Raw genomic sequence first — 12,304 nt, forward strand, 5'->3', positions numbered from 1 at the left:
GTCATCACGCGACGGTTCTCTCTGAGTCACTCAACCTAGACTAAATGAAAGCCTCGTTATCGAGGCTACTCTCAACCTGGCTATTTGCATTACCATTTCCCACACATTGATGGGTTTCTATAGCCCCATCTGTTGACTGTTTACTGTGACAGTGTGACCTCTCCTCGCCCTTCATCCAGAAGAAGAGGGAATGTGGAATTGTCGTTGGAATCCTCAATCCTGTGCTCACACAGCTTGGTTAGTGCCCACACGAGTCACGAGTCACGACTCACCAAACACTCAATTTCAAAACGCAGACAACAGACAAAGCGCCAGTACTTTAAACTTTATACGAGACTGCTTCACTGCTTTTGATTGATTGATTGTTTTTTGATTGATTGAATCAAAGGACAAAGCGCAGTACTTTAAATGAATACGAGACTGCTCGCCCCTTAGAATGACCTGTTGCAATAACAAAATAGCATGTTTAACCAGTGTCCTGTATGATTTTTGTAATTTTGTTTTTTCATTGATTTAGTATAGGTCTACAGACTCTCATGGCTAGTTTGAAGTTAGGCAGTTGCATACCAGCCACGTGGGGTGACAATGACATCAAATATACAAAGCGTAGTTTGGTTTAAAAAGCCGAGTTGCCTACCACAAGAACTTCAAGTACTAGGATATGCCTACACATTACACAAACTGCTCCCTTTTGTTGAGTGTTGTGAATGTGCCATTCTGCACGTGCACTGGTGGTTACCATTTGGCAATAATGTCCTCGCACTTTTTTTGTGCATTGTAGTAAGTAGTAGGCAAGCCAATTTATTTTCTTGGAGGCCTGGTGTGTATTTCACTTAACTGAATAGCAAATGGTCCAATCTATGTCGGTGAATTGCTTATCGGGCGATCTTTATACCGTTACCGAACGGTATTCAGTTAAAATAAATAACCATGATGCAACCTTAAACCAAAGCTTCATTTTAAGGATACCACTGTCGACCACAGGGTGGAGCCAGTGAGGTGGTAAATGATGGGGCTGAACAGCTGCCGCGTCATCGGTGTTACGTTGTTTCCTGCTCGCACACGACAGTTAAATAGAGGATCTGGGACACCGGCCGGTTAGATTAGTGTACCGGCTCATGTTGCATCAGGATAGCGCACCGCGCACGCTAGACAGACTATCCTAGAATAAATCGACCATCGGACAAGCTTCATCATCGGACGCATATTGAGTTGCAACAACCCGCGGTGAACAGCTGATCATCTTCTAATCTCGGGGTTCGAGTTGACTGAACACCCGGCCGGCAAATCGCACTATCTATCTCTTTGATCACCTCTTTGGAATGCCAAGAGAACTGACCCAGAGCCGGATCCAAAAGATATGGATTCCGTCGAAAGATGACAAACCTGCGGTCCCCACAAGAGCATGTAAGTCACCTCGTCTTGGCTCATTGCTAATCATCATCCTCGGCACAATCCATTCATTTGGAATGTAGTGATTTTCTTATCTAGGACACGTTTTGTGCATTAACTTGAATGTGTTTATATATCTATTTAGCAGAAATCCACGATGTAGCCTATCATACGCGCCGGTGTATAGTACATTTTCCCGTGCATTAATTAAATGCATGATTTATTTAAAAAAAAAAATAGATTACAATTTGTACAGACAAACGTAATTGTTCCCACGGCCGTCACATTAATATGCACGGCGCATGGCCGGGGTGCCCCATCATTCAAACACTGTAGCGTGAGTCTGACGTTTGTGGTCGCTATAGTTACGACGCCTCCCCCTAATTTAATTTCCGAGATTTCAGAGAAGCGCTTCAGATAAATGTGTGTCGGCACGGCGTAGGGGGCTCGGCTCTATAAAATGTGTGTGGTCACTGTGGCGAGGGGGTGTGGCGGGTGCATATTCCACAAAGGCGCATCTCTCTCCGATAGGACCGCTGGGTCGGGTGGTACTACGGGACGGTGGTGGTCCCCGCCCCTAGTGCACGTGCAGGATGCTGCCTGGTGGTGGGTTTAGAGCAGGTTAAGAGAACATAGTCATTCAGTATCCTGGCTGGTGGTATGGTATTGGGGTCACTGAAATGTGACCTGATCTCTTGTATGTGTGTATTATTGGTCTATCTATGCCTATGCACTGCAGATGGATGGGAACTTTTAATTATTTAAATGGCATTATTATTATTTTGCTCCCTTAGCCCACAACGTTATACATCTGGGCAGCTACCACATTTGGAAGGATGAACTCTTCTTAAACAATAAACCTTTTATGTGTGTTAAGTTAAGGTGGTCAAGGATAGAGTTGTGAGGAGAAATGTCCATCTCATGTTCGATCGGATCCTGCTCTTAGATGTGGGAGAGAGAGGTGTTTTGTGCAATTGCTTGATGTGTTGTGGCCCTGGTGTTATGGAAAAGGGATTAGAGAAGTGTTGTGGAACATGGTTAATGAGAGCTGCATTAGGCACTGTAATCCTCCATGCAAAGGGTTTACTTGGTTCACAGTCACACAAAGTGTTTGCACACATTCAGAAAAAGATGTCTCGAATGCCACATTTAACACAGTTTCACCACATTAAATGACCCAGACATCTTTTTATATAGAACATTATAAATGTTACAAATCTACAGCTGGTCAGCTACCCATTGCTGATTTAGACAACATTAAACTTTAATTCAAAATACCGCAAAATATAAAATGAGTTCACTTTCAAATATTCATGATCCTAAACGGTGGAAAAGCAAATTATTGTTTTTCACATTCACTCGTGACCTATAATAGTTCACAGCATGCAGGATAATGTGATGCAACAATACTGTGGTTTCGTGTGTATGTGTGTTCATGCCAAGACCCGCTGGAGTATGCAGCTCTCACGGAGCATGCAAAAGTGGGTCAAACTGGCAGCGATGTGGAATTGATGGTCGTGTCTGGCTACGGTGAAAGCAAGGCCACGTGCATGTTCAGCACGTGGGCGGGTCTCCTCTGGGGTAGCAGGCGTGAGAAGGCTGAGGGGAGGCACGGAGAGTCGCAGAGTTCATAGACGGCCCACGGATGCAACAAATTCACACGGGGCTGCCTGGCAGCGGCACTCGTCTCTCCTGTGACGTAACTTACAACCGTGGCAACCGTAGGCACCGTTGCCAACATTGGCAAAGGGGAGGGTTGGGTGATCATGGGCACAGCGGCATAAGAACGAGAGAAACGATTTTTTTTTAAATACAATATTAAGTAAATTAAATTAAGGCCCTTTTACATCTGTATGCAAATTATATCCTGCACATAAATTCTACATTCAGTCAAACTCTGACTGGGGAGGGAGTCTGGGAGATAGGTGGGCTTATTGCTCTAATGATCATTGCAACGTCCTGATGTGAAAGAAAATAATTTCAAAAGAAGGAAAATCAAGGTTGTTGTGTACTGATGTATATGGACAATCAAAATCGGTTGGAAATATTTTTATTTTGTCATAATTAAACTTTATGTGTCGATGTGTGTACTGTAGCTAGAAAATAAAAACATGGCACTTCATGGCACTTCACACTTCATGTGTGTAGTGCTCTAAGTTTAGCCGCCTTTAGTGGAGGCAGTGGCACCTAGTGACTGATATCTTACTAACCCCCCATCTCTTTCTCTGCAGCTGGTGGGGGTCCCCACCTGTCTAACTCCCCCACTGTCATAGTCATGGTGGGTCTGCCAGCTCGAGGCAAGACCTACATGTCCAAGAAACTCACCCGTTACCTCAACTGGATCGGTATGCCCACTAAAGGTACGTCTGGCAAAGCACCCTTCAGTAGCTTTATGCACAGTGCAACCTTTGTTTAGCTTTTCTGTTCTGTCTCCAATTGGAACGTTCAGTTTATATACTTGTTTGTTGTCCTCGCTGCAGTCTTCAATGTTGGAGAATATCGTAGGGAGGCAGTTAAGAACTACAGCTCTTATGACTTCTTCAAATCTGACAATGAGAGTGCTGTGAAAATCAGACAGTAAGTGAAACTGCTCACTCGCCTCACACACACATACACTGAAACATTGATTGATTGATTGAAGTATTTATTAACAGTTTGCAGAATTACAGTACATTTCTTTCTTTCTTTTTTTCAATTGACCTTTTTATTGAATTTTAATCAAACTATACATGTAAACAAAAAGACTGACAATACATTCAACAAAAACAAAACAAGACAATATACATACAATACACACAAGGGGAGATATCTGCCTCTTCTCTATTGATGATCATAATACATAAGTACCTCAAACAGGTGCATCTGCTTCTACAGGTTAAACAGATTTAACTGAATTTAAACAAAGTCAGGTCTTATGGTAGAGACATGAGTAATCCAGTTCAGAATTACAGTACATTTCAAGCACAACTCAATACAAAAACTGTTAACTGTGAGTGGACGACCCAATAAAGCACTTTACTTGTTTACAAGAGGGTCCACCTTGTTCAATTCGTCATAAACCACCACATCACCCACTGACATGCCAATCTAACATTCACTGCCATAGGTACAAATATTTGTTTGCTTGTCTTCCTGCAGTGAGTTGGCCTTATCAGCGTTAAGGGATGTCAAGCTCTACTTAACCGAGGAGGGAGGCCAGGTTGCGGTAAGTTTCATCCTATAGTAATTCTCTTCCTAACATTGAGTGATAGATAAATGCCTCGTGCAAACGTTCCCCCATCAAAATGGTTCTTGTCAGTGTCTATTGAAGCTTGTCTCATGCAACTTCTCGTGGACTCTCCCGATGATCAGGTGTTTGACGCCACCAACACCACAAGGGAAAGACGAGAGATGATCCTCCAGTTTGGCAGCGAAAACAGCTTCAAGGTAAGCGTCTCCATGGTTACCTGTGCAGGGAGGGGTGACGCCTTTTGCACACTGACAAGAGGACTTAGTCAGAGCCACGCTGTGACTCACCACATTTTTCTCCCCCGTTGGTTACAGATCTTCTTCATCGAGTCAGTGTGTGACGATCCCAGTGTCATCGCATCTAATATCATGGTGAGTCAGAAATCTTAACAAATTTTGCCCATACACGGTCAGTAATAATCACTGTGCCACAGAATCAGTGTGTTTTGTCTTTAATTTGACGTTCCACTTCCTCTCCATATAGGAAGTAAAGGTGTCATGTCCAGACTACCAGGACACTAACACAACGGACGCCATGTTGGACTTCCAGAAAAGGATTGAATGTTATAAAGCTACATACGAACCTCTAGACCCTGATCAGCATGACAGGTAAAACCATGCACGCACACACCCACACCCTCACATCACATCACTGCTGGTACGATATCCCCTCAAGCATTTGACTAGAAGCTATACTGAACCCTGTCTTTATTTAGGGATCTGTCCTTCATCAAAGTGATTGATGTGGGCCGGCGGTTTCTGGTCAACCGGATCCAGGACCACGTCCAGAGTAAGATTGTGTACTACTTGATGAACATCCACGTCCAGCCCCGCACCATCTACCTGTGTCGACACGGAGAGAGCACGGACAACCTGAAGGGGCGCCTGGGCGGAGACTCGGGCCTCTCGCCTCAGGGCAGAAAGGTACTCAAGATGACTTACACTCAAGGAACACAACTTTTACACCAGTGTACCGTTTAAATTCTGAAAGAAATTCAGGTGACAACACCGGTACACACAGAAATATACTGTACCAAGGTTTGCATTTAAGTAACGCTGCCAGGGTAATGGATACAGGCACGTATACGGTTAGTCATCGACTGAAACAAACGCAATCACACACCCATGGGTTCCCGACCTCTGAACATGTGTCCTTTCCTGTCCGTAGTTTGCGGCTGCCCTGGCTCGGTTTGTGGAGGAGCAGAAACTGAAGGAGCTGAAGGTTTGGAGCAGCCAGCTCTGTCGCAGCATCCAGACCGCTGAAGGCCTGGATGTACCCTATGAACAGTGGAAGGCCCTAAATGAGATAGATGCGGTGAGTGTTTACAGTACAGTACAGGCAGTACAGTCACACTCACTCCACAAACCCTAGCATGAACAAACTCTTATGTGTGTTTCATTTGTTGCTTCAGGGTGTGTGTGAAGAGATGACATATGACGAAGTGAAGGATAAATACCCAGAGGAATTCGCTCTGAGAGACCAAGACAAATACTACTACCGCTACCCCTCGGGGGAGGTACGGTACACGCCTTTATATTTTTATATACTACTACCGCTACCCCTCGGGGGAGGTACGGTACACGCCTTTATATCTCTCCAGAGATATCTGCCAATGTGATGCTGACAAAAAGAATGGAACGGACGTTAACCCCTCTCTTCCTTCTGCCCGATGTTAGTCTTATCAGGACCTGGTCCAGCGGGTTGAGCCAGTGATTATGGCACTGGAGAGGCAGGAGAATGTTCTGGTTATCTGTCACCAGGCGGTCATGCGATGCCTTCTGGCCTACTTCTTGGACAAGAGTGCAGGTAAGGCAGTATACCAACTCCCATAAGCCCCTGCATGGGTCTGTTCCGTCCTACAGTTGTCGTCCGTGGATGCTGACCGTGACATGCACTTGATGTCCGCAATGTTGTTGCCTCTAGATGAGATGCCCTACCTGAGGTGTCCCCTGCACACCGTGCTGAAACTCACCCCCATCGCCTATGGGTGTAAAGTGGAGTCCATTTCGCTCAACGTGGAGGCAGCGAACACACACAGAGAGATGCCTGAGGTATGTTTCACTGTGTGTAGCTGCCTCTTACACTGCCCGATTTCACATTGCATGTCTATGTTTGATGAACGGCGTACAATTCAACCTTCCTCTCTCTCTCTCTCCTTGTCCCCAGGAGGCGAAGAGGGGTCCTCCTGGCATTTTGATCAGGAGGAACAGCATTACTCCTCTGACCAGCCCAGAGCCCAATATCAAGAAGCCCCGCATCAACAAGCTGGATGAGGCACCTATCCAGGAGATCTCCAGCGCCATGTCACTCTACAGCGCCACACACCTCCCCCTTACCCTGTCCGGACAGGTGGGCCCCCACCACACACACACACACACACACACACACACATCTAGCCAACTCTTATCAACCATTCGCTGCTGACTTTCTTCGCTTTAAACTGCATGCACGTTCACTTGCTTCCTAACTAGCATTCACTTCTTTTTTATTGCACCGTCTTTTCTTCCACCCATTTCTCACCACCCTGCAGCACTGGCTGAGCAAAGTTTGCCTGTAAGTACTCACTTAGAATAGATATCTCATTCTCTGTCCCCCCCTCCTGTGTGGCCACTGGCACTTGCCAAGTCTCGCGTTTGATCAGCTTCAGTGTGGCACTGGCATTTGATGTCTCCACCAGGCCGAAGGCATGGGGAGAGAGTATGCTTTGCACTCCGGCCGTGTGTCCGTCCGTCCGTTACCAGCTAATCTCCGACACCGGCGTTAACCCGGTTGATGCCAAACTTTGCCAAAAATCCTGCAAATCGTTACACAGTATCTCTATAGTCGTGCTCAAGACGGATCTGTCCCATATTTCATATTCCATCCTAATTGGCTAACATTGGCTTTCAAAGTTTGCATTGCTTTTTGCACGCTGCGTTCAAATCATGAACGCAGCGTGCAATTTACGTGAAATCTTTCACACACTTTCCTACTAGGCTGAGGAATATATCCCACCCTTTTCACATTGGCCTGTTATAGCGCCACCAACAGGTGGATTTTTGCAAAACACATTTTTGGAACAAAATGCCTCAAATCATCCAATTGCCATCAAAGGTGTAACAACAAATGGCACCCTTTTCACATTGGCCTGTTATAGTGCCACCAGGAGGCCACAACCTGAACCTGGCCTGGTGGAGACTTGTGCCCAGGGGGCACTTTTTCTAGTTTTGTCTGTTTCACTGATGATAGAAGTCACCTAATTAATATAGCCTACTGCATATATTTTGAAATTACAAAACAGGCATGTCTTGTTCTTGAGAGAAAGAAAACAAAACAAACCTATAACTTGCCGGGGAAGTCACGTGCTTCCAACTTCCCAGTCCACATTCCTCCCCCTCCTACGTTGGAATTCCTCTCGTCTTTCGTCACAGCATCGCACAAATGTTGCCATGGCAACTCATATTCATTGTCCTGTCCTGTCCTTGTCTCTTTTTGTTTCTCTGGCTTTCTGTCTCTGAGGTGTGTCATCCTCCACTATCTGAAAGTGGGGTCTCTCGTAGCAACCCACAGGTAAAAAAGAGGAAAGGCAGAGAAAAAAGCAAGTCATCATGTCTAAGCTTTTAGCCCAGCAGATAGATATAGATGTATGTGGTGACATTGGCTCAGGAGGTAGAGCAGGTCGTCCAATGATCCATGGGTCGGCGGTTCGAATCCCGGCTCCTCCTGTCTACATGTCGAAGTGTCCTTGGGCAAGACACTGAACCCCAAATTGCTCCTGATGTGCTGGCATGGCTTCCGCCCTGCAATCGGTGTATGAATGGGTGAATGTAATGCACAATCTATGTAAAGCGCCTTGGATAAAGGCGCTATATAAATGCACCATTTACCATTTACTGGTCGTCTGCGTACCGTAAGATGCCTGCTTCGAACCCCGGCTCCTCCTAGCTTTGTTTCCCTGCGAGACTGCTCCGTGTGCAACCCCTGATCAAATATAACCCATAGAAAATAATGTTTATTTCTTGTTTGTTGCCTGACAGCTTTAAGGGGACAGATTCAGATACATATAGAGCATATCATTGTTATGTCGGGTGGCAAAAGTTACTGTCGGCTTCTTTCATAATCACCGATTATTTCACACAAACATGTTGACTAACCCATAATAATGATGAATGATGGCTTTACACTTAGCAGCTTCTATTTACCAGCAGAGCAGCACACGCACCGCAGAATAAAGAACATGATGTAATGTCTGGTTTAAGGATTAGATCTAGTACTACCGTATTTGTTGTGTGCAGATAATTTAAGCAAAGACATGTTGTGTCATTAATATTCCTGCCCCTCTGCCATAGTAATGTGTCCCAGATCATGACACCATTGTTTATCTGCACTTCCAGATATTGAAAAGGAGAACAACTGATCGCCGTGATGTCCTACAGCCCTGCCAATAATATTGTACCGGTGGATCACCTGACCCAAGAGACCAGGAATTGGATTCAAAGACAACATCTTAAAAAACAAACGTGATCAGCACTCAAGAACTTTCCTTACTAGCATCAAGTCTCTATTCTCACAAGACAGTGAATAGGATTTTGGAATCCTGGTTTGAGGTCTGGTTTGAATGACAGCACCTCTCTCTAGGTCGTCCTCAGACGAGCCCTCCATCTTCACCTCCAGTCATCCCGTTATTCAGGACTTGGCATACTGACCTTTAAACGGAGTCGGTATAAGTCCAAAAGTATGGAACTTAAAACGTATCCTGTCCTTGTTAACCATGCCACTCATGGTTGCACTATTAATTTAAAAGAAAGACTTAAAAAAAACAAAAAAACAACCTCGGCATTTCTCTGGAATCGACTCCTGACAATTCTTTGTACATTTTGTTTTCTAACATTTTTGTTTCCTTCTAAAGATTGTCACAATGCTATTCAGTGCTGTCATATTTATTTTTATTGCATAAGCATACACAAAACAAATAAGCATTTTGCACAGCGAAGAATGAGATTCTAGCTTTTTCAGTTGTGCGAGTACTCTCTGGCTAGGGCAAAGGAGATGTGCGAGTACTCTCTGGCCAGGGCAAAGGAGATGTGCGAGTACTCTCTGGCCAGGGCAAAGGAGATGTGCGAGTACTCTCTGGCTAGGCCAGGGCAAAGGAGATGTGCAAGTACTCTCTGGCCAGGGCAAAGGAGATGTGCGAGTACTCTCTGGCCAGGGCAAAGGAGATGTGCGAGTACTCTCTGGCCAGGGCAAAGGAGATGTGCGAGTACTCTCTGGCCAGGGCAAAGGAGATGTGCGAGTACTCTCTGGCTAGGCCAGGGCAAAGGAGATGTGCGAGTACTCTCTGGCTAGGCCAGGGCAAAGGAGATGTGCGAGTACTCTCTGGCTAGGCCAGGGCAAAGGAGATGTGCGAGTACTCTCTGGCCAGGGCAAAGGAGATGTGCGAGTACTCTCTGGCTAGGCCAGGGCAAAGGAGATGTGCGAGTACTCTCTGGCTAGGGCAAAGGAGATAGTACTCTCTGGCCAGGGCAAAGGAGATTATGTTGCCTTAGAGTGCCTATAACGCTCGTGCTGCAAGCCCCATGCTGCTTTTTTGTCTAATTCAATTGTATTTGTTGTTTAAACTTATTTTTCTTGTATATTTGCTGCACACATATTTTTGTTAGAACACTGCATTCTCCTCATCAGTAATATCCTTTTGTAAATGTTAAATACTGTATGCAGGAGGATGGGCCCATGGCTGGCATAAAAAGAAACACTTTATTTTAATGAACATTGTGCATTTTCAGAAGACTATTTTGTACTGCCATGTTATGTTACAGAGAGCAGGAGCTGTAAAAAGAAATCTACAATAATACTTTTGTTATTTGATACTTGAATCTTTGTTTTTGTAAGAATTGTTTTACTATACTATTTATTTATATTTATGTGGATTTGATGGCTCAGAGTGAGAGGTACCATGTTTGAACTTGAGGATGTTGCATGACTTGAACAGTGAAAGGGGAAGAACGTGTGCATATTTTGCATCTATACTGAACCAATAAAATCTACTTAAAATAATACATTTTGTTTACTCTGACTGGGCCAAATCTGTCATTAAGGAAAATAATATCCTGTGGACTTGAGTTTCTTTACCTTTTGTTTAAATCAAACAGGTCAAGGTCACTAGGTCAGTGGACGGCCTGGCAAGAGGCAAGCAAGCCTCTTGAAGATCGGTTTGTCATTGCTTGACAGTATATCTATTTAAGGAGCTAAGCTGTAACAAGGTGTTCTCACTGTGAGCTGAGTCACATGCCTCACACTATGTAAGACCCGGGGCCATTGATTTACTGTTGGATTCCTGAACTGGAACTGGAAACCGTTGCAGAAATTTAATTATTTAGTTATTGATTAATTTCCATTTAGTCTATAGGATCTTACTATGAAAGTACACACAGCAGTGTTGAAATGATGTGTTATGACACAGACGTTATGTGATCGTGAAGGGTGTGTTTATGCTTTTGATGTCTATAGCTGGCAGTTGTGGATGACAAACTGTTAACCCATTTTGACCTGAGATCAGATTCTAAAAATGTCTTCTACATCCTGACAGTTTTCTGAAAAAGCTATGTTTCTATGTCAGTCGTTCTTCGATTTTTCAAAAATAGCAGACCTACAAGCTCGTAGCGCGCCACTCGGTGGCGCGCTATGAGCTTGTAGATCTGCTATTTTTCAATAGCTAAAGCATAACATAATGCTAACACCAAAATGGGTTAATTAAATTCAACACAGCCAATGGTCTCTTGGATGGTCATGAGCAGTTGAGGGTTATCCGTCTTGCTCAGGGTCCGTCCAATGCCACGTCTTCATTACTGGTCGAGCTGAGAGGCGAACAAGTGGGTTTCTGATTATCAAAAGGCCTCTCTACCCACTAAGCCAGGGGGGTGGGCAACTTTGAAGATGGAGAGGGCCACTACTATAGTTCCCCACTCACTCCAGAGGGCCGCATTGCATATTACTGTCGTAGAAAAAATAGCAGATATACAAGCTCAAAGACAAAAACGTGTGTTTTGAGCTTGTAGGTCAGCTATTTTTGCTATTTGAATTGAAATCCTGAGTTACTGTATTTTTGAATTAGAATCCTGAAAAGTAAATATTTTATTTAATTTCAAATGCCTTTCAAATGCCTTTAATTATAGTTATGTTAACATATAGTTATGAACTAAATACAAATACATTGGACATAACAAAAATGCTACTCATTAAGCTACTAATTTTGACTGATAATTAAATTGTAACAGCTGAAGTAATATATCAGTATTCTGATATTAACCTGAGGGCCACATTAAGTGATGGTGGGGGCCACCATGTTGGTATTTTAATTTGTATGGCCTGATTCGAAGCAGTCAAGCGACATAATATCTCGGATTCAAGGTTCATGACTGATGTCTAGACTGACGTGAGGATGTATGCAGGGAGACTGTGGTCCATGTTCTCTCTGTTTAGTCTTCAGAGTCACTGAGCATCATTGACCTCTTAACTGGAACTTAGTCTGGATGAGATCATTAATGCTGTGTGCAATTCTGATTAAGAAAGAAAATATGTTGCAGACAGGAGAGCAAACAGACAGACAGGCAAACAACTCAATTCGTTCATTTTGTTTAAGTGAATTATGGCTGACTGAGACAGTCATTGGACTTGTTGAGCTAATGTGGTTTCTGTGTGCCGTAA

The 12,304-nt window shown here is 44.2% G+C and overlaps 1 protein-coding gene across 2 annotated transcripts; it reads left to right on the top strand.

Moving 5' to 3' along the window:
- The first annotated feature begins 482 nt into the window (after positions 1-482).
- pfkfb3 (6-phosphofructo-2-kinase/fructose-2,6-biphosphatase 3) lies at positions 483-10,656 on the top strand. 2 transcript variants are annotated; one of them, XM_079494903.1, is made up of 16 exons: positions 483-1,407; positions 3,624-3,752; positions 3,873-3,969; positions 4,531-4,597; positions 4,744-4,818; positions 4,936-4,992; positions 5,105-5,229; positions 5,337-5,544; positions 5,789-5,935; positions 6,033-6,137; positions 6,298-6,427; positions 6,545-6,672; positions 6,788-6,970; positions 7,152-7,174; positions 8,120-8,170; positions 8,995-10,656. In XM_079494903.1, exons 1-16 carry the CDS (start codon positions 1,323-1,325, stop codon positions 8,999-9,001), a joined length of 1,617 nt encoding a protein of 538 aa, XP_079351029.1. In that variant the 5' UTR covers positions 483-1,322; the 3' UTR covers positions 9,002-10,656. The 2 variants fall into 2 exon arrangements, with proteins under 2 accessions (XP_079351029.1, XP_079351030.1); XM_079494904.1 differs by lacking the exons at positions 7,152-7,174; positions 8,120-8,170 and having other exon boundaries at positions 1,015-1,407.
- The last annotated feature ends 1,648 nt before the right edge of the window (positions 10,657-12,304 follow it).

Source organism: Electrona antarctica (genome assembly GCF_951216825.1).
Source record: "Electrona antarctica genome assembly, chromosome: 23".
NCBI lineage: Eukaryota > Metazoa > Chordata > Actinopteri > Myctophiformes > Myctophidae > Electrona > Electrona antarctica.

Bases quoted from the DNA above. Each gene is read 5' to 3' on its own strand.
- pfkfb3 (XM_079494903.1), top strand. From the start codon at position 1,323: ATGCCAAGAGAACTGACCCAGAGCCGGATCCAAAAGATATGGATTCCG. The intron at 4,819-4,935 runs GTAAGCGTCTCC...CGTTGGTTACAG, and splicing joins GCAGCGAAAACAGCTTCAAG to ATCTTCTTCATCGAGTCAGT. The intron at 4,993-5,104 runs GTGAGTCAGAAA...CTCTCCATATAG, and splicing joins TCATCGCATCTAATATCATG to GAAGTAAAGGTGTCATGTCC.